This window comes from Xenopus laevis, chromosome 2S (assembly GCF_017654675.1).
Source record: "Xenopus laevis strain J_2021 chromosome 2S, Xenopus_laevis_v10.1, whole genome shotgun sequence".
Lineage (NCBI taxonomy): Eukaryota > Metazoa > Chordata > Amphibia > Anura > Pipidae > Xenopus > Xenopus laevis.
In genome coordinates this window covers 32676679-32698388 of record NC_054374.1, presented here as the reverse complement: position 1 = coordinate 32698388, position 21710 = coordinate 32676679, and the positions used below count along the sequence as shown (strand labels likewise).

The following is a 21710-nucleotide window of genomic DNA, read 5'->3' as shown; positions in this document are numbered from 1 at the left end:
GTAAGGCTGTTCATAAGTATGATTGTTTCCCTGCTCAGCAGTTAGGGACCATCTGACAATTCGTATCCACAGCAGTAAATGAAGGGAGAATTTCACTGCATACAGTCAGGTTTCTTATAAAAACGGTACACATTTTTTAATTAAAGTATAATGGAGATAGGTTTCTTTTTTATTAAAGAAAGTAAAAATGGGATTTTATTTTTTTGCCTTTACATGCCCTTTAAGGTCATCACTGTTTTGGCTAAATGTAAAATATTAGTACCATCAAGAAAGGGAATCTGTAAATATTATTTGCATGTTGTTGTGTATTCACCCTTCTGTTGTACAACACTGCAAAATATGTTGCCACATTACTTCTATAAATACCTGGAGGGGTTGGTGCAACTGGGCCACCGCACACTCAACATGGAGTATGTGCATGTGTCCTGAGTGAGAGTTTCCATTGTCTCCTAGTTACTGTATAGAGTTGGGACAGAAGGAAAAGCAAGAGGTGCAACCAATTAGAGTCTAAAGAGTGAAATTACAGATTACTTATACACAGAGTATCCTGTAAATTTCCGTGCTTGAAATAAGGAATTCAAATATATTCCTTCTCTAAGAGAGGGATACTAATCTTTTCCTGTTTTCTAAGATGAAGCTGTAAAAACCTGTCTAGAAAAATGCACCGGAACACAAAAGTTTCCATTTCATTTTAGGCCAGGGCTTAGAATCTTCACTCACCATTTGGTAGAACACTGAACCATTTGACAATATATCACAGTACTACAATACATAGTGTGTAAAAGGTTCAGGCATTTATTTCTATATTTTATACATTGACCATAAGGCTTAGCCATGCAGCATTATAAATATGCCAGTAAGGCTATGTATATTTATGTATATTTTTTTTTATAAAGCAGTACTTATGCTTGTAGCACTGTACGGTAGTATAACACATTAATAGAACAACTGGTTCAAAACCATAATAAAATAAAATATAGATATACAATTTGATTACATTAAAGTGCTAAATACTGAAGAGACCGGAGGAAAGATGTCTCTGTCCTATAGAGTTCCCAGTCTCCTTCACTGTATGGCTGATTTATGGGTCACAAACAAACATATGGTTGGCTGTTGGTTGCTATGGGTTGTTAGACTTGAGTAAACCTTTCTCCTTTTATATAAATTACCCTTTTTAATTGTAAAACCAGGCTATTGACCCTTGATTGGATACTAAAAAATGTAAATACTGATTAAAATAAGATTTCATTCTATTTCACTGCTTAATTATGTGTTTTATATTTTCATATATGTTTACAGACACTAGTTACACCAATTGTAATTTCTGCAGTGAGCTCCAAATTAGTGAGCTGATTATAATTAATAGGTGAGGCATGGACAAAAACAATTGGGGAATCCCCTGTTCGAATTTGAGTATATTTCCTGCATTTTCAAAATAACTATGCAGTCTGACATTCTGATGTTTATGTGGCAGAAAATGTTGCTATATCTCTCAAGCCATTCATCAAGGGGCGTAAAGCCACCATTCCCACTTCATACTCTCTAATGTTGAATGTCTGCCAATATAAAAAGAAATACAAAATTACAAACAACACATTATGAAAAAAGAAACTATGCTTAATAGTTATGTACTGTATATGCAGCCTCTCAATAGAAATACAGACTTTCTGCCTGACTTGTCTATTAGCAGGTTACAAGGGTGGACCACTATGATTGTCACTAAGATATACTGTATAATTTCTTTACTCCAAGACATATCAAAGTATTTCAGCATTTCAAGAACAATGTAAATATTTAAAGACTTGTTCTTGAAAGGCTTATTCGGTTCTGTGCCAGACAGATGCAGCTTTTGTATGATGTACACCTAGTCTTCAACTGACTGATGTGGAAGAGCTCTGCCATACATTTTCCATTGCCAGTGGTTAAGGTTTACTATTATTTGGGTGCAATGATTGGGAATTCTATGGAATGAGTTTGAAGTGAGATACAGTACCTTCCAAATCTATATATCTGTTAATATAGAACAGGGGTCCTCAAACTTTTTAAACAGAGGGCCAGTGCACGGTCCCTCAGACTGTTGGGGGTTTGGACAATAGTTTGAAAAAAAAAAACATGAACGAATTTCCATGCACCCTGAACATATATTATAGTGCAAAAAAGGTTTAAAAATAAAAATTGGTGTTCTGCATGGCTCAGCTCCTACTTCAGCGCAACTTGGTTCCTACTTTGGTAGTTCAACGCTGCCGTGCTGCGTTTACTGGATCAGCCAGGCCCCCCTTAACATATAGAAGCCATGGGCCCTGGGACAATTGTTCCCACCAGTGCCCCCTGATGAAGGCCCTCTGCACCTAGCTACGGATCTGTTTCTCCCTGAGAGTGGTGATTTGGTTGACAGTTCCCCTGTAACCCTAGCTAAGACCGCGGTATGTGCAGAGGGTGCGTGCAAGAGGGGTACCTGGACTGGGTGAGTTCCACACTTCTACTAAGCTGCTGCTCACAGATCCTATCTTTACCCGGGCCCAGGTAAATAACCTTGGAGAGCCGTATCCAGCCCGCGGCCGTAGTTTGAGGACCCCTGATATAGAACATCATTATCTTTCATCTTGCTCAAACAAAGGTTTCATGTATATCATAAGGGGACTCCACAAAACTATTTTATAGTAAAGAGGCAGGGTGTGTTGAAGGCAGGGGCGTAACTACAGAGGAAGCAGACCCGGCAACTGCAGGGGACCCAGGGGTAAAGGGGGCCAGACAAGGCCCTAATTAATGAGCAATTTCAACATACGGTATATTGGTAAAACAGAACAACCTCTAGATATGTTGGGGGCCCTAAAATGAATTTGCTGTGGGCCCAGTATCATCTATTTACACCACTGGTTGAAGGTTTCCCGCGGCTTTTTTTCCCAAACTTACCTGGTCAGATATAGATAAAAACAGTAAAATAGTTACTAGACCATATTTCCCTCTTCCATAGTCAATGCTTATTACTTAGATTAAATTAGACACTTTTGCCTTCTTGTGTCCTCATGATGCAGCACTGCCATAACTATCACTTTGTGTAGTTCATTATGTAGCTGTTCTTGATACTGAGCACGGAGCTTTAGATAGTTTTGCTGTCATTTTTTCATGCAGTGTGGGTTTTTTTTGGGTCACTGTACTGATAATCACTTCCTGCAGTTAACATTTTAACTTGTCACCTCAGCTTCCTGATACACTTTGCTATTTTTAAAGGATGTTAAATATTTATCAGAAACATATCCGTCCATTTCATTCCATAACAGGGTTTTTATTGTTATTTTTCATTTCTCTTCTTTCAATTTAATACCTCTGCTATTATTCTTCCAGTCTGTAATTCAATCCATGTTCTGGTATCTATGGCAAGTGGAACTGTAGCAACCCCAGATTCAATTTTAAAAATGAAGACCTGCAAAACAAGACGGGGAAAATAATTAAAAGATAAGAACTAGTTGCAGACTTAACACATCATTCTACAACAGGGATTTATGAAAGGAATGTCAAGCCTATGCTGACATCCAGCTGTTTAACAGTTATCCGGTTTCTGCATCATTTGAAATCCTGGCAGGGAAGGAAAAAAATGATATTACAAATTGTAACAACTTCTTCACAGCTTACAGACAGCATGCAGGAACTACATAACCCACAATGCATTGCACTGTGATGTTCTGTTCCTTATTGAAATCTTGTGTGCAGGGAATTGTGGGGTTTGGAGGATACAGGCTTAGGACAGATGGCTGTTGATACAAAGTAAAAGTAGTCAGGCAGCTCAGTAAAGTAGTCAGACAGATCAGCAGGAGAGCAGGAGGCTAGGCTTAGGGAACTGTCAGAAATCATAAAAAGTCTGCATATTTTTTAAAAGATGTATATTGCAAAGTTGCTTGAAATTATGTTTATTTTTCAAAAAACTTAAGTTATGTTTTTGTGGAGTTTCCCCTTTATAAAACACTGGTCTACAGAATCCAAAAAAATACATTTTGTGAATACCCCCTTTAATATAAAATAAGCATAGTTGTCTGTTGGCAGCAGACTTTCTAACAAAGACAATCTTTCTTGAGAAATCAGTAATTTCTCCACCATTTTCAAACCATTGCTACAGAGTGAGAGGAAGTGAGTTTCTGAGCAATCCTGTCATGAGGCAACATTAATTCCCTGCCTGTCAAGATACAGCTGGTGAAGCCCTACATGGCTTTGCCTGCAAAATACCGACAACATCAGAAGGGAGGCCTGTAATTACTCTCCCCACCCTGCTGCAACCTTTGCCTCATTAGTAACATCATACTGTGAATTTTTAGTATTTTTTTTAATAAACAATTACATTTTGTCTTTTCATCCAGCACCTACAACTAAACTATTTCTTGAAAAAAAGGTCCTATTTTATATGAGAGAATTTTCATTGTACAGATCTGTAGAGAGCCATGAATGGCATTTAACCCCTGTTACTTGGTACTTCAAAGTCCATTAAAGCAGAAGGAAAGGTTAAAACTAAGTAAGCCTTATCAGAAAGGTCCACCTAAATATACCAGTAAACCCTTAAAGTATTGCTGCTCTGAGTTCTCTGTCAAAAGTATCACAGCATTTCTTTCCTTCTATTGTGTACACATGGGCTTCTGTATCAGACTTCCTGCCTTCAGTTTAAACCTCCTTGCTCCTGGCATGAGCATGCTCAGTCCCCCCCCTTCTCTGCTGTAATCTGAGCCCAGAACTATAAGTGAGCAGGGAGAGACTCCGGCAGGAAGTGATGTCACACAAAGCTAATACTGCAGCTGCTATCCTACACAAACAGAGAGCTTTTAGAGATTTTTACTCTGGTATGGTAAAACCATTCTACAGAATAAATATAGCATTTTAGCTTGCACTATTGCAGCTAATCTATTGGCAATAAAATGCCTCTGTAGCTTTCCTTCTCCTTTAAACAATCTTGTTTCTTGTTGTTACTCGATGAGGATGAAACCAGTGGGGAACACCCTATATCCATTGAATGAGCACTGTTGTGTACCTATCACTAAATACACAAACCTGTGCCACACACTGAGTGGCTACCTAAATGTTATTGGGCCCCACGGCAAATTATTTTTAGGCCCCCAAAATGTCTAGAGGTTGAACTGTTTTACCAATATTGATTGAAATTGTATATGAATTAGGGCCTCACTGGGCCCCTTTATGTCCTGGGCCCCTCTGCAGCCACAGGGTCTGCTTCCTCTGTAGTTACGCCTCTGCACCCCCTGCACAAGTTGTGCATAAAATGCACCTCTTAGCAAATTCCAGGCTTTTGAGGCAAAACAAACATTGCACAAGGCTTTCTTGGCCTGGAGCAAAACATGAATTCCCTTCTTATGTTACAGCTGAACTATTTTTGTTTCAGAGATGTCAACAACACGGCCATTTTCTTTTTCAGGTGCATCTTAGCCACGCCCCCGGCACACCCCTGGCTCTGGCCAATACTTACTGTATCTGAGGTAACTGTTGCTGTGTGTGAAAAGGGAAGGAAGTGAAAAATAGGGCAAGCGTTTGAATATGTCTGCCTTGTGTTTACCAGGGCTGAACAACACTTGCTAGATGCAATTCAACAACTAGTGAATCAATTTGCTCTATAATCTTCAACAAGTTCTCCTCACACCTTTCTGTATTATACTATAAGGCATAGTCACATTTTATATGGGTCAATGATTTGTATTGTGAACAGAAATGAAGGAGTGTTGACTGCCCTGTGCCAGGGGATACCATTCAGACCTGGTGTTTGCATTGCTGAGGGAATTAGTTGCCTAGGAGAAGAGTTTCAGGATGAAATCAGTTCTAACAAAATACATTACAGAAGTCATTGTGCAGCTTAGTCTAATAGCTAAACAAACTTGCCTGGTTCATATGTACAGTCTGGCCAAAGATAAGAAACTGAAATTTTATAAACAATATTAAGGTTAGAGGAGTTTGTGACTTCACAGGATGGGCAGTGTTGTTATTATAGCGATTCCACTGTGGAGCTGGACAGGATGGGCCGGGGTATTTTGGTAGGGAAATGGGGGGACAAAAATCCTGAACAGGGAACTGTGCACTTAACAGACAATAAATAATTCCGCCTTCAAGGAAGAAAACGTTGAATATACAGACCCGGAATCAAAATCCCAAAATGATGTGTTCTTAAAAAATAATTATCATAGCTGTTGCACAAAGGGTTTACATCACATAGAAATGAAAGTGAAATGTAATCATTTTATACTGTATCCTACATAGACATGCTTTATTAGTATAAGCAGTAAAGCGTGAAGTTTTTTGTGACTGTGCTCAGAGAAAATGTCTTCACTGCATTCATATGAATGAGCCCAAGGCTGTAATATTTGGCAAGAGCATCTTGGTAGGTTGGAACTAGTTTAGGTGAGTAAGAGGAAATGTCATTCAGAGTTATTGTGAATCAGCCTCAGAAGGCTGAAAAGCTGGGACTGAAACTTATGAAACTACTCAAGAAAGTTAATGTATTTTTATATAGTCTAATCTATTAGTGTAGTGCAGGTTGCCCAAAAGGTAGACCTTTAGCTGGTGATCAGTAGATTCTTTCAACAAACAGCTTGTCTAAATCACCCTCCTATTCATTTTTTTTATTCAAATATTTATTATTATTAAGGTAACATAACAAATAGTTGTTTGTTAAATACAGCAATATACGTTTTCTCATAAATCAATATTAAAGTCATATTTTCCATGGAACAGAAGGCTAATAATGCTTTTATGGATGTAGATCAAAATGGGACAACATCACTAAAAGTAGACCTCACATTGATAAAGTGTGGGCACTCCTGGTGTAGTGTATCTGTACTACTGCTCATACAACCGCCTTATACTGTATGCTAAAAATTATAGTGTCCTTAAAAGCAAACACCCAGTGGCATAACTATAGAGGAAGCCGATCCCCTATTTTATAGTAAAAATGGGATAATAGTCTCTGGGAAGGAACTTTGGCTGTGACATAGCAGTTATAGTAGGGAGAGATGGTGCCTATAGTAACATTGGGATAATAGTCTCTGGGAAGGGACTGTGGTTGTGGCATAGCAAGTATAGTAGGGAGAAATGGTGCCTGTAGTAGCAGTGGGGATAATAGTCTTTGGAAAGGGACTGTGACTGTGGGATAGCAGGTATAGTAAGGAGAGATGGTGCCTATAGTAGAAGTGTGATTATAGTCTCTGGGAAGGAACATTTGCTGTGGTATAGCAGGTATAGTAGGGAGAGATGGTGCCTATAGTAACATTAGGATAATAGTCTCTGGGAAGGGACTGTGGTTGTGGCATAGCAAGTATAGTAGGGAGAAATGGTGCCTGTAGTAGCAGTGGGGATAATAGTCTTTGGAAAGGGACTGTGACTGTGGGATAGCAGGTATGGTAAGGAGAGATGGTGCCTATAGTAGAAGTGTGATTATAGTCTCTGGGAAGGAACATTTGCTGTGGTATAGCAGGTATAGTAAGGAGAGATGTTGCCTGTAGTAGCAGTGGGGATAATAGCCTCTGGAAAGGGACTTTGGCTGTGGAATAAAAGGTATAGTAGGGAGAGATGTTGCCTATAGTAGCAGTGGGATAATAGTTAGTGGGAAGGGAGTGTGGCTGTGGGATAGCAGGTATAGTAGTAGGGAAAGATTGTGCCTATAGTTGCAATGGGATAATAGGCTCTGGGAATAGAGTGTGGCTGTGGGATAGCAGGGTGGTGGTAGTAGTTCAGCACAGCTACAGGTTTATAAGTTACACAGTTTTTCTTTAATAAATATCTGAGCCTGTCGTGACCTTGTCAGTGACCAGTTGCCTAATGTACATTATTGCTAAGAAAACATATTTATAAAGTGCCTGTGCCTACATAGAAACTGGAATGTTAGTTATTGGCTGTGTAGTATTGTATTGTTTGCTGTACTTTCAGTATTAAATGGCTGCAAGCAATTATGTGTTAAAAACAGACAAAAGCAAAACAAAGGATGCTGTAGGTAAGAAACTGTTTAACCTCAGTAAAAAAGCAACAGCTGTGAATGAGCGATAGGGGCCCCGGGGGTTAAGTATCTGGTTTTGTCAGTGTCTATCCTCTAACCCTCAAGGTTTCCATGTGTTACTGGTAGAGATGTCGCGAACTGTTCGCCGGCGAACTTGTTCGCGCGAACATCGGGTGTTCGCGCTCGCCGGAAGTTCGCGAACGTCGCGCGACGTTCGCCATTTTGGGTTCGCCATTGTTGGCGCTTTTTTTTGCCCTCTCACCCCAGACCAGCAGGTACATGGCAGCCAATCAGGAAGCTCTCCCCTGGACCACTCCCCTTCCCTATAAAAACCGAAGCCCTGCAGCGTTTTTTCACTCTGCCTGTGTGTGCTGAAGAGATAGTGTAGGGAGAGAGCTGCTGCCTGTTAGTGATTTCAGGGACAGTTGAAAGTTTGCTGGCTAGTAATCGTTTTGATACTGCTCTGTTATTGGAGGGACAGAAGTCTGCAGGGGTTTGAGGGACATTTAAGCTTAGGTAGCTTTGCTGGCTAGTAATCTACCTTCTACTGCAGTGCTCTGTATGTAGCTGCAGTGGGCAGCTGTCCTGCTTCTGATCTCATCTGCTGACTGCTGCAATAACAGTAGTCCTTGTAAGGACTGCTTTTATTTATTTTTTTGTTGTTTTACTACTACTACTACTACTACTACTATAAGAGCCCAGTGCTATTAGTCTAGCAGTGTTGGGGAGTGGGACTGGTGTCCCTGAAATCACTAACAGCTCTCCCCCTACACTATCTCTTCCAAGCACACACAGGCAGATTTTTCAGATACATTTTTGCCCTTGATCCCCCTCTGGCATGCCACTGTCCAGGTCGTTGCACCCTTTAAACAACTTTAAAATCATTTTTCTGGCCAGAAATGTCTTTTCTAGATGTTAAAGTTCGCCTTCCCATTGAAGTCTATGGGGTTCGCGAACCGTTCGCGAACCGCTCGCATTTTTGCGCAAGTTCGCGAATATGTTCGCGAACTTTTTTTCCGACGTTCGCTACATCCCTAGTTACTGGAAATGAAGTACCGCCCCGGAAATTCACTCTTACAAATATAGCTAAGAGAAATATAGTACTGAATCACTGAGTAACTCCAAACAGATCTGGTTTTCACTGGGTTGTTCTAGGGCAGTGCAACAGAGTACAATACACTCCTAGAACCAAAATGCACAAGTACATTGGCCCAGAGGAAGCTGTGGTTATAAGGACTTACAATGACTCGGGTACAGTTAGCACCAGGCAAACATCCAATACCTGAGTCTTGTTCATTGTAAACAATAGTGTTGTGTTTTTCTAAAACCATGTATCTAAGCCCAGAGAATACAAAACAAAAATCAAGGAAAAAGTATACTCATTAAAATAATAACAGTATGTTACAGAAGCCAAGTGTTTTACTGTTACAACCCAAAATAGTACTAAGAGTGGGCCCCTGGTCTAAGATTAATTTGGTGGGCCCCTGGTCAAAGTTTTTTGGGTGGGCCCCTGGTGTCCAAGTCCAACACTGATATGGATCTAGTTTTTGTTTGTGGCAAATTGCTGTGATCAATAACATGCAATCTTACAATCTCCCATTCTGCAACTTATTTCTCTTAACGCTATAAAATGAAGCAGCTTAGTCCAGTGTTCCCAACCAAATCCTCTTTAAATAAACCTTTTCAAATATAAAAATAATAATAGGTCTATTCCATTATTCCGCTATGCTATTACCGGAGTTGTCTACAGTTAAAGGACCATCGAATAGATACACTGGATTATTGTATAAGCTCATACATCATCAGACAACTTGTGATTCAGTCACTCTAGATGGAGTCAACAGCCTGTTAGCTGTTTATTGGACCACATTGGTGCATACTGGAGAAGCCTGATGGAAGAGAAACTCATCTAGCTACAGTCTGTCTTGGTGCCAAGACAGATACAATTGTTGACCCAAGAGGTGATCTATCAGATCAACAGAACCTGGCCTACTACACAGATGGACAATGCAAACAACTATCTCCATATCTGGAATTACTTACTGTATGGCCAACTAGGAAGAATACTTTGAACTCCGTGTAGGATGTCCATGAAGGAAGTCCATGGAAAAGTGACATTTCGAAAGTAACATTTTACTGAGTTTTAAAACATGACTAAGGAACAAACTTTGAGACTTTCTATTACAAGAGAGAGAAAGGCATACCTCCCAACTGTCCCTTTTTCGGAGGGACAGTCCCTCTTTTGACAGCTCAACCCGCAGTCCCTCATTTGTACTGGAAAGTCCCTCTTTTCTCTGCACTGAACAGCCAGAAAAAGAAAAGTTTCTCACTTAATTGGCTTTTAGCAGAGAGCCCAGAACAGCTAACAGGTGCAAATAAGATACTTTGTAACAATTTTGAGACACAAAAACACAGTTTAGATAAGGAGAAATATTTTCAAACTTTCATAACCTGCCAAATTTTGTAAAACCAACATGGTAATTAGGGGGTGTGGTCACAGAAAGGGTTGTGGTTCATAAAATTGCTGCACTACATGCGGAAAAAAAATGCTTTTTACTTCCAAAATGTTGGGAGGTATGGAAAGGGACGGTGTTATCCCCAGCCTGGAGGCACAGAACAGCACACAGAATAATTCAGTATGTTCCAATTTTCCAGAGAATATTCTGTGTGTATATATTAGTTATATTCTGTATGTTATGGGGCAAATTTATCAAGGGTCGAATTGAAAATTCAAAGTTTTGAGTTTTTTTATGGTCAAATTTGACTAGGGAGTTAGTCTAATTCGATTCGAGTTTTTTTTAAAAAAATGTATTTGATTTTCGAAATTTGTCCCTTTGGCCCTTTAAGAACTCAAATTTGACTATTCACCACCTAAAACCTGATGAAATTGCTGTTTAAGTCAATGGGAGAGGTCCAGGGATAAACTTTGAGTTGTTTGCAGCCTTCCTGACATTTGAGTTTTTCTCAGAGAAAAAATTCGAATTGGGTTTTTAAAATCTGAATCGAAATGAATTCGAATTTTATTCGAGTTTTTGAGTCGATTCCATTGATTCGAGTTTTAAAAATTATTTTATTTTAATAAATTTTGATTGGTTGAATTTTGAATTTATGGGAGTTTAGGGGAGTTTAGGGGAGTTTTTAAAAACTCACATAAATTAAAAATTCGACCTTTGATAAATGTGCCTCCCCGTCTGTCTGTGTCCTCCAGATAAAATTGTAGTTGGTAAAGGAGCTTTTCAATTCTCAGTTGCGCTGGTTTTCCCAGATCCACCCCACTGGTGTAGGAAACTCAACCTCCTCAAAAATCACAGACCAATATGTTTTTGTGTTCGGCAAAATAATGTATGTTACAGTAATAAGTTCTGTTTAAACTACTCTCTTCTATTTATAAATGAACGAAATTTCAAGCTGCTTCCTTTTCGCCCTTCTGTATCTGAACACCAGTAGAAAATGAGGGAAAACTTGGGGCAAGGTGTTTGCACCCCCGAATTTTACAACCCCGAAAAGGGCCACAGTTTGATAAATCTCAAAATTCGAATTAAAACTCGAATCGAGTTTGGATAGCTCACAATTCGAATGTAAGAGTTTTGACCATAAAAAAAATTTCCCCCTTAATAAATCTGCTATTTTAAAGGATAAGTAAACCTTTCAAATAAGTGAATGTAAAATTAATATTTCTGCAATTCTGAAAAATTTTGCAATGTACATTCATTATTTATTTGAATAATAAGGTTACATGTACTGTTAATATTAATGAATTTAGTTACAACAGGGCCACCTGCTGGTCAGTTTCCAACCAGTCTGACCACCAAGTAGTCAAGGAAGTTGTCAGGAGAAAGAAAGAGGCTGCTCTGATGTTCTTCTGCTTAGGAATAAAATTAGAAACCTTTCTCACATCTTTCCTAAGCAGAAGAACATCAGAGCTGTCTCTTCCTTTCTTCTGACAACTTCCTTGACTACTTGGTGGTCAGACTGGTCAGAAACTGACCAGCAGGCGGCGCCGTTATAACATAATTTTTTCATATTAACAGGACATCTATCCCTTAATATCTTGGAATAAAAACAAAATAAACAATGAATATAGATTACAAAAGTGCTTAGAATAGCGTCCTCATCAATTTTACATTCACTTATTTTAAAGGTTTACTTATCTTTAAGGTGAACTGTACAATTTGTAATACAGGTATGGGATCCATTATCCAGAAACCTGCTATCCAAAACAATTACGGAAAGGCCGTCTCCCATAGACTCCATTATAATCAGATAATCCAGATTTTTAAAAAGTGATTTCCTTTTCCTCTGTAATAATAAAACCACACCTTGTACTTGATCCAACCTAAGATATAATTAATCATTATTGGAAGCAAAACCAGCCTATTGGGTTTATTTAATGTTTACATGATTTTCTAGAAGACTTAAGGTATGAAGATCCAAATTACAGAAAGATCCCTTATTTGGAAAACCGCAGGTCCTGAGCATTCTGGGTAACAGGTCCCATACCTGTACTGGATTCTCCAGTTGAATATTTAATACATTAGACCCCAAATATTTTCAAAATGTTGCATTACCAGAATAGTGAACAACACAATATCTCCTTTAACTGAAATGGCAAGAAATGTTCAGAAGAGCAGGAAACTGCCATGTTTTGAGCAATTAAATGCCTCCATGCGAGGGCACCAGCAGGGTTCAAGGTGATCATCATTTACTTTACTGATGGGGCAGTTGCAATTGTTTTGCCACCCATACACCAAGCTGGAAATTGTGCAGGCATCAAATCACTGGCAAGCAACCCATGTATCATTGCCTTTAAAATAGCGTCACCTACATGGAAATGAAGACTTCCTTTACTACATAAATAAACATAAGGTTTTGATGACAGGTCTTGAAACCTTGCCTTCCTGTTTTAACATCTGGAGATGTTATGATGACCTCATTACTAGCATTGCTTACACTAGAGATATCCTATGTGAGTCTCCCACAGCAGACTCTGTTACAATGAGCAGGATGATTGAAGGTAAACTATGGTATTTTTAATCATTAGTCATATTGAAACCAGTATGGCAAATATAAGCTAACTGTGTTGGGGCAGTTCATTGTATAAGTGAGCTGTGAGCACACAGGTGGCATGCAAGAAAGGGGAGTGCTAGTAAAGGTGCATATCCTGCGCACATACTGTACCTCCGTTTATATCCTCCGATTATATAATAGGAACAATTTGCCTTCGTCTACCATAAACTGCCAGGTGCAATTATTTGTGTCTACAGAATCAGAAGCAAAAACCCTAATAATGACAGCACAAATACTAAAGCACGTCAAGTCGCCCGGCGCGACACGACTGTCGGAAGCAGGTGCTGCACACTGCGTCTGCATCCGTCAGTCGTGTTGCGTCAGATGAACACTGCAACATGATCCGACGTTTCCATCTCTTACATTATTTCCATCGCATCCGACTTGACGCCTGCGTTTTTGCACAGCGTTTCGGATCGCCAAAATTGCCCGTGGAGTTCTACCCTAACTTTACTTATTTGTGATTAGCAGCCGTGCACATCTAAAAGCCAATAGCTGCCACCTACAGCAGGATTAGCCCCACTTTCTTGTCAACCTATTAGATCTTGCTCCCTGCAATATTATTATTCTTCTTGTCCCAAAGAATAACATTCAGTTGGATTTCTCTTAGGGCAGGGGCACACGTGCAGATTCAGGGAGATTTAGTCGCCTGTCGACTAATCACCTCTTCTTCTTCTCACTATAGCAGGGGGAAGGCAGTTCGGGGGTTGGCGCAGAAGAGGCGATTAGTCGCCAGGTGACTAAATCTCATCCGAATATGCCCGTGTGCCACTCCCCTTAAAGTGATAATGACAAGATTTTCTTTTCAGAATAACTACATTAAAATTTATCTAAAGGTCATATTAATTTTTTTCTGAAAGGTCTGCTTTTGTAATTATTAATTGTAGTTCTTAAACCTGTTTTGCCAACCTGTCCCTTAAGGTAGCCATAGACGTAACAATTACAATATTTCTAAGAAAAAAATCTTTCCAAGAAAGATTGTTCGTTTCAATACACACTTGTAGAGCTGAATCATCAGATATACATATAGAAACAATAGAATTCTACCTGTATCGGACGATTCAGCACTAAGAATGGCCATTGTTTGGATTCCTTCAAAGGCACCCAATCAAAATTTTCCGTCCAGCCTGATCGACATCGGTTGGCTCTTTTCCCACCATACACACTGAATATTGTACGAAAATTCATTTTGTACGATATTTGTGCATCTATAGCAACCATTAGCCTGTCTGAGTTTCTAATGCTAACAGACTACTGCTGCACGAATATGGCAGCCCCCTACTAGAGGAACATGGGGGTAAGAAAGAACGTAAAAGCATCAGGCAAATACTTTTATCGCAAAATTATAAATAGCATTCAAAGATAATGTATATATATATATTATACACAAAAGCCATGACTATCTTGTAAATTATAGCCTTATAAATGGAGACTAATGATGTCATCAGTTATAAATGGTGAGTAGTGAAGTAATTTGTCACATGACTCACCAACACTTGTGTATTATAATAAAGTACCCCTTGTTGGAAAATATGAGGAGATTAGAAGTAACCGCAGAGTTCCATTACTTATAATATCATTATATGTTACAATACTTTATTCACTATATATAAAGTTTATTTTCTGGTGCCAGTATCTCTTTTAAGGGGTTGATTATCTTAATCAAACTTTTAGTATGATGTAGACTGCGAGATTTTGAGACAATTTGCATTTGGGTTTTATTTTTCATCATTTGCAGTTTGAGTTTTTTTTTTTGGGGTCATGAATTAAAATCTTATCAGTGAGTGCTGCACGTTAAAAGATGGTACACCTATTACTGCACTAGTTCCCAAGCCTGGGGGACCCTGATCAATGAATGGTCAAGCCTTTGGAGAGGTTACCCAGAAGATCCAAATTACAGAAAGATCCGTTATCTTATGAAACAGTTTGTGGACAGCGGCTTGCTTATGTGATAGACCACATCATTCACAATACATTTGCACACATCAATGGAATGTTTACTTCAAACTATACAAAACAATAGCAAAATGACAAGTCTTTGAGGGTGCATATATTGATACAATACTGAAACTAATTTTGCAACATCAAATGACTGCTCCCACAACTGTTATTTTGCTTTCCATTAGAGCAATCCTCCTGTAAGATTAGCCCTGCCGCTTTGCAGTTTCCTACTGCCCTCCCCATGTGATTAAGTTACAAGCCAATGGTTCCGCTCATTTCTGTTTGGCGACATTGGAAAATGAAACAGACCAATACAAACAATAAGAACAAATATTGCTCTTTAATTGATAAAACAGGTTAAGTGTACAAATCGAAACCTAAATACCAGTGTGTACATTGTACACAAATTACTTACAACAATGAAGTTACATATAATACAGACAACTGGAAAACTAATGTATGAAGAACTCTTGGAAGATGCTGTAACAAAATAATTTTGATATGAGGATCTGGAGACACATTACAGTCACTGGTAATAAAGCTTTTGCATTAACTACTCTACAATTACACTACTACAATAATTACATGCAAATAACGAAGGTTATTCTTTATTGGGATATTTGCTGCCTCTGGAAGAGTTTTTACTCTTCTGAGGCAAGTTTACACAAGTAGTCTTTATCGATTTTGAAGAGGCGCCATCCTTCTTCTGTAGAAAGGTCAGATGCTCCACGTCTCTTGTAGAACTTTATGGACGGCTCGTTCCATTCTGCAACCAGGAAGTGCATGCTGCTGCAACGGGTCTTCATCGCAATCTGAAGACAGAAGATGAGGTTAGAAGGAATGGAAATACACTTCAAATGCCCCAGTAACAGACAAATCTTTAATCTGCAAATAGTTTCTACATTTGAAAGTTAAAGCAGCTTGTGAAAATACTGTATGTTAGATTCTCCATAAAACCCATGGTTGCAGCTGCGGATATGAAAATTATCCGTGTGCAATTGAAGAAATCCTAAAAAACTGTACCAACATGGCAGAAAGTTAAGTATGCAATACTGTGGTTAAGTAGCAAAGCACAACTGGGTTAATTTGCATTTAATCCGACTTAGTCTCAAAAGGTTTAATTTTAAACTATAAAACTTACTTGACTCAAGTGCTTGAATATCTCTGATCCAATGCCAAACCCTAAATAAAAAAAAAAAAAAAAAAAAAAAAAAAAAAAAATTAAAATAACTCAATGCTTAGCATGGACAACAGTTTTCTTTAAATTCCCTAGTCATGTCAATACCGGCGAGCTGCTGTTTTGTAGGTCTTGACCATGCATTTGGCACAATAATTTGTTTTTCAACATCAGGAGCTGCTTAAGCATTTGATAGCAAATGCATGGGATCTTTTATCAAGAAGTTTTCACAAAAGTCGTCCAACAAATAATTCCAATTTATTTTAATTCTGTTTCTTTTAATACAGAGAAAAGGGAAGTAATTGTACTTGATGGTAACCAAGCCCTATAATTTCATATCTGTGGCAAAACAATCCTATTTTTGTTTTTTAATGTAAGTAGATACATGGCACAGTGATCCGAATTACAGAGAACCCCGGGTTCCACTCATTCCAGAGAATAGATACTTAACCACTCACTTAAATCTAAATTTAATCCCCAGGCCATTTCAAATTACTGATGCCATATTATATGTAGTTCCCAGGCATTCCTTGCAGGTGTGCATGCAAAGTATAGGATTAGGAAAATGATAGTATATTGTCCAAGTCTTGTGAGGCATGCCTGGGACTACAGGAAGATGTTGGCACAAACACAAATTCTTTACATCTCTGCAGTCATAAGTGGAAGATGCTTGGCTCCTTTCTAAAGCAGCGTGTGCAGTCTGTTTAATTCATGGAAACATATGGAACATACTACTCCTATGTATTTCCCTTTTAAAAGGCAAAGTATCCAGCCTCTGATACTAGGCTTCAGGTGACATACCTCTGTACTCATCCATCACAAAGAAGTCTTCCAAATAAAGCAATTTTCCAATCCATGGGTCATAGGTAAAGTAGTACATTGCAAACCCAACAACTGTGTATCCTATAAATAAAAAAGCAGATCCAATGAGTCCTGAACACACACAAAAAGTTTCATACAAGCAAACAAAAACAAGCCCATCTCGAGAACTGTAAATACCATAAATCAGAAATATATAAAGGTGTGGCCTCCCAGTTGTACTACAACTCTCAGCACCATACTGGAAGTTCTAGTTAAACTGTTAGAGGTTCACATCACAGACAAACATTGCAATTCCCAGTCGAAGGGCTGCTAAAGCAATTGTTGCTGCATTTGAGCAAATATCATGTTTTACTGTTAACCAGCACTTCTGAGCACCCATCATATAGAACATAGAAATTTTTACACGGCAGTTCAGAAGATTATGCAAATCATCCCCACATGTAAAAAATGGGAAACAGAGATACAACAGATCAAGTGCTATGGTTCCCTCATTAGTAGTACATGAAAAAACAGGAATCAATAGAGGCAGCCTCTCATTCTGATCACAGAGTCCTCAACAGTACAATACAGAAATAAATCTGTACTCAAATTTACCAAGTGGAACGGCTAAATTGCACAGGGGGACGAGTTACCAAAACATCGAGTGAGAATTAAAAAAGTCATACCCAACCAACCAAGAACTGAACTGGAAAAAGACATTGTAGACTTAATGCTATTATAGCTTGATTTAGGTTTCCATGGAAAGAGAAAACAACATTAAAAATAGTAGGGGAAATTTTTTTTATATAAAAATAAAAATCCATTCAACAATGGAGAATCTTCCACGAAGACTCAGTAGCTGAGCATGGATTTCTGATCTACCGTGTTTGCTGCTTTAATGTGTCGGTGATTGCCTGTTTGCCTTACCTCGTTTCATGATCATCTACTTTATTGTGTAACGATCTTTTAGTTACCTCCCCGCCCACCCATGTACACGGAAGGGCCATCCATGTACATGGCGAAGCTAGAGACTGTAACCTGAAGATTGGGACAAATTAAAGAGAAAATAGGATTTAACAACGTTTGCATCTGCGCACAATAGGGTCAAAAACAAATGCCTCAGATTTCTGGGAAAAGGGGCAAGCGGGGAGAAAATAGAAAATTTACCATCAACGCTCTGGGTCTCCTTAGGCACTTCAGCAACAAGACAGTGGTAAAATGGATGTTCTCCAAATCCATCTTCAAGCAGATCTGTACAGAAAAAAAAAAAACACAAGCTGTGTATGAGTGTGTAGGAGAAAAGCAAACCGTTCCCCAATGTACATATGTGCTTAGCAGCAAAGGCTCATGGGAGCAGCTTGGCAAACAGCCCAGGGCACAGAACAACTCCAACGATCAATCATCTCGACAATAAAGTGCCTCAGACATGTTTGGCAGAGATGTGTACCCTCTAGAATTCCACTTACCTTTCTCAGTTAGGACTACTTGGTTCTCCATCTCTTCATATTTAGCCAGTTCCTACAAAACAGGAAGATGACATCATTGAGTATAAAGGGGACATTGTGTAATGGGTGCAATACGGCAGACAACAGTGGATACAAAATACAATATTATAACAGCCTATAGGATATTAGAAAGCAGAAGTGAATATGCCCCAGCAGCACACACACACACGTCATATTGAATTCTCATTTCCCCCTTTATCTATTCCAGACACGCTGCCTCAGCCCATCCCCCCCCCCCCAACACCTGCAATAATGGCACATTCCTGCCACCCCCACCCAAGTTACCAGTTAAGTTGACCCAGCAGGGTCACAAAGCTACACAGGGATTTATTTACACATAAAGTCCTATTTAGATAATCTTTGTAACTGTGAGGCAAGCTGTACAGTTAAGTACAACAATTACTACTAAAGGACTTTGGGTAGTTTTAGTTTAATAGTTGAACAGCTACAGGACCACAAGTCTCTTCACTACAGCAACCAATCAGCGTGCAGCATTTCCAAGTCGCCTAGTTAAAAGCAATCTGATTGGTTGCTATGGGTTACTGCACCTAAACAAATGATCCCTAATCACAACGAAGGGAAAGCGCCGTGACTTTATAATAAAACGTAACAGTTCACCTTTATGAGTCGCAATATATCTTTACAGTCCCCGGCATTAGCGGATCGTATGATAAACTTGGCCATTTTCTTCTCTTGCTCTTTTTCCCTTTTCTGACAAGTCCTCTGTATGTGAAGAGTAGTAGGAGGTGTTTCTTCATTCGTTTCCCAGGAGCTTTCTCTCCTTAGTCAGTCTGGGCGCCTGACCCGGCAGAGTTCAGTCGCTGCAGCCACCGTGACAAGAAAACTTCCACGACGAAATGCGAGTGCGAAACCGAGAACAGGGGTATTTATAGTGTGAGAGAGCTCCGCCCCTTCCCAGACAAACACGCTTGCATAACTCACGCTGAGTGGCCACGACCCTTTACGTCTGAGGTGATGGTTCCCAGAAATGACTCATTTGAGTTTCAGCGTCCTTTACTAGGGTGCTCTTGCCACCTACTGGCTATTATGTGGAATTACAACACACTGCACTGTGCTTTGTAGAGAGCTTATTATATACTTTCTGTTGAACTTTACAGGCATGGCTTGTCTTTAGTATCAGCTCCTACTCCCAGTCTCAGACTTTTCCCCACATGCAGAAGTATCATCAGCAGCCTCCCCCTGCCTTTGTGTAGTCTTTAAAAATTAAAGGGGTAGCTCACCTTTAAGTTAACTTTAAGGGCAAGCCTGAACTGGGAGTCAAACTACACCCTGCCATTCCAAGTACACAGAGGCCCAAACAGCCCCCTACCAGCCCACTATATGGTAACTTTCTATGGAACCATACAACAGCCCCTCTAGTCTAAATGCTAAAATCTCTATTGACTGAATTTTTAGTGGGAAAAAAACCTAATATTTTTCAAGATTTATTATACCTCGATGTGGCAAAAAGTCAGAATCCGAAAATCCGGCATCTCAGACCTGCCGAAGTTGTATAGAAGTCAATGGGAAAGGTCCCTGTCCTATTTGGAAGTTTCTGTGGTCTGCAGGCCCTCATTTGTGGAAAGGCCAGCAAGGCCCGGGCCTAGGGCAGCAGGATTTTAGGGGCGGCATGCTGGCCAGTAGTGATGTGCAGGTCGAGAATTTCTCTGCTCAGGGCCCTCTGCTCAGGGGTGCTTTGCCAATGAGGCAACTTGAGACTGTTGCCTCAGGCGGCAGTGCCCCACTAGGTACCAGGGGCGGCAAATATGCCGTTCCTGGTACTTTAAGAGCCGAATTTCCGGTTTTCAAACCGAAAAATTCGGCTCTTCTAGCGCAGTTAGGCTCTGGCCCTCTCTGCTGCACTGGTGGACCCCCCCGCACCCGATCAGGCTCAAAAAGGTAAGCACACGGGGGAGGGGGGCGGCAGCAACTGCTGCTGCTGCTCTCGGGCGGTGGAGGATTGTCCCTGCCTCCATTTATTTATAAACCCACGCCCGCCCTGCCCCGCAGTGATGTCACAAAAGGGGTGGGGCAGGCGGAAGTCTATAAATTCCGGCGCCGGAAGTACTAGGTCGCAGGCGACCCGCGCATTTTGTCCAGGGGTCGGCCCGAACCCGCCCATCACTACTGCCCAGCCATACCCACATTGGTTCAGAAACACAGCGTCAATCCCCATTGCTCAGGTCCAGACAATAAAAATTTGCACAAATAAAAGGGAGAGGAAGGGGGTGACAAACGTCATCGGGCCTAAGGGTGCCTTCTATGTAAATCCGGCCCTGGTGGTCTGAGCTCTGGAATTAGTCAGATTTCGGGCTTTTTGGGATAAAATCCGAAAAAAAATACAGGCTTTTCGGCAAAAAGCCCAAAAAAAAAAGCAAGGTGGTTGTAATTTTTATAGTTTTTTAATTATTTCCTCCTTCTAACTCTTTCCAGTTTTTAGATGGGGATCACAGGCTCATCTAAAAACAAATGCTCTGTAAGGCTACAACTTTATTGTTATTGCTACTTTTTATTACTCATCTTTGTATTCAGGCCTCTCCTATTCATATTCCAGTCTCTTGTTCAAATGCCTGGTTGCTAGAGTAATTTGGACCCTAGCAACAAGATTGCGGAAATTGCAAATTGGAGAGCTGCCCGAATAAAAATATAAATAACTCAAAGACCACGAATAATGCATGAAAGAGAGAGCTACGTTTAGGCAGGTCCAAGCAGAGGCAGCTGCCATAAGCCATACATTAAGAGGGTTATTTATTTAAGCTCAGAATTCAAAAACTCAAAAAATGAAAGTTTCTTTACTATAAAATTCGAATTTTCAGTTGGAAAAAAAAAACTCAATGAGGATGCAAAAAGTAGAATCCGAAAATCCGGCATCTCAGACCTGCCGAGGTTGTAAAAAGTGTAAGTCAATGGGAGAGGTCCCTATTCTATTTGGAAATTTCTGAGGGCTGCGCTGAAATTAGCCTGAAAATCCGGGCTAATCCTATTTTGGACTTTTTGGGCAAAATCAGAAAAATTCAGGCTTTCTGGGAAAAAGTCTGAAAAAAATTGAGCGATTCAGAGAAAAAAAACTCCAAAAAAATCACACAATTTGGATTTTTGCTCGATTTTATAGGGTTTGTCCCCAATCTGATTAAATCATGCTTTTTAAATGATAAATAAGGTCCAATTGTGGATTCTAGTTTGGTCAGGCTTTTTTTTATTTAAATACTCTTTGGATTTAGATAAATAAGGCTCTAAGTTT

At 39.7% G+C, this 21710-nt stretch overlaps 1 protein-coding gene across 1 annotated transcript; it reads right to left on the bottom strand.

Annotated features, from left to right (window-relative positions):
* Nucleotides 1–15307: 15307 nt before the first annotated feature.
* On the bottom strand, nucleotides 15308–19309 carry sat1.S (spermidine/spermine N1-acetyltransferase 1 S homeolog). The gene is given in 6 exon segments (NM_001097736.1): nucleotides 15308–15798; nucleotides 16128–16168; nucleotides 16965–17066; nucleotides 18132–18215; nucleotides 18431–18482; nucleotides 19088–19309. Coding segments are annotated over 6 exon segments (516 nt in total). The 5' UTR covers nucleotides 19154–19309; the 3' UTR covers nucleotides 15308–15627.
* Nucleotides 19310–21710: the final 2401 nt, after the last annotated feature.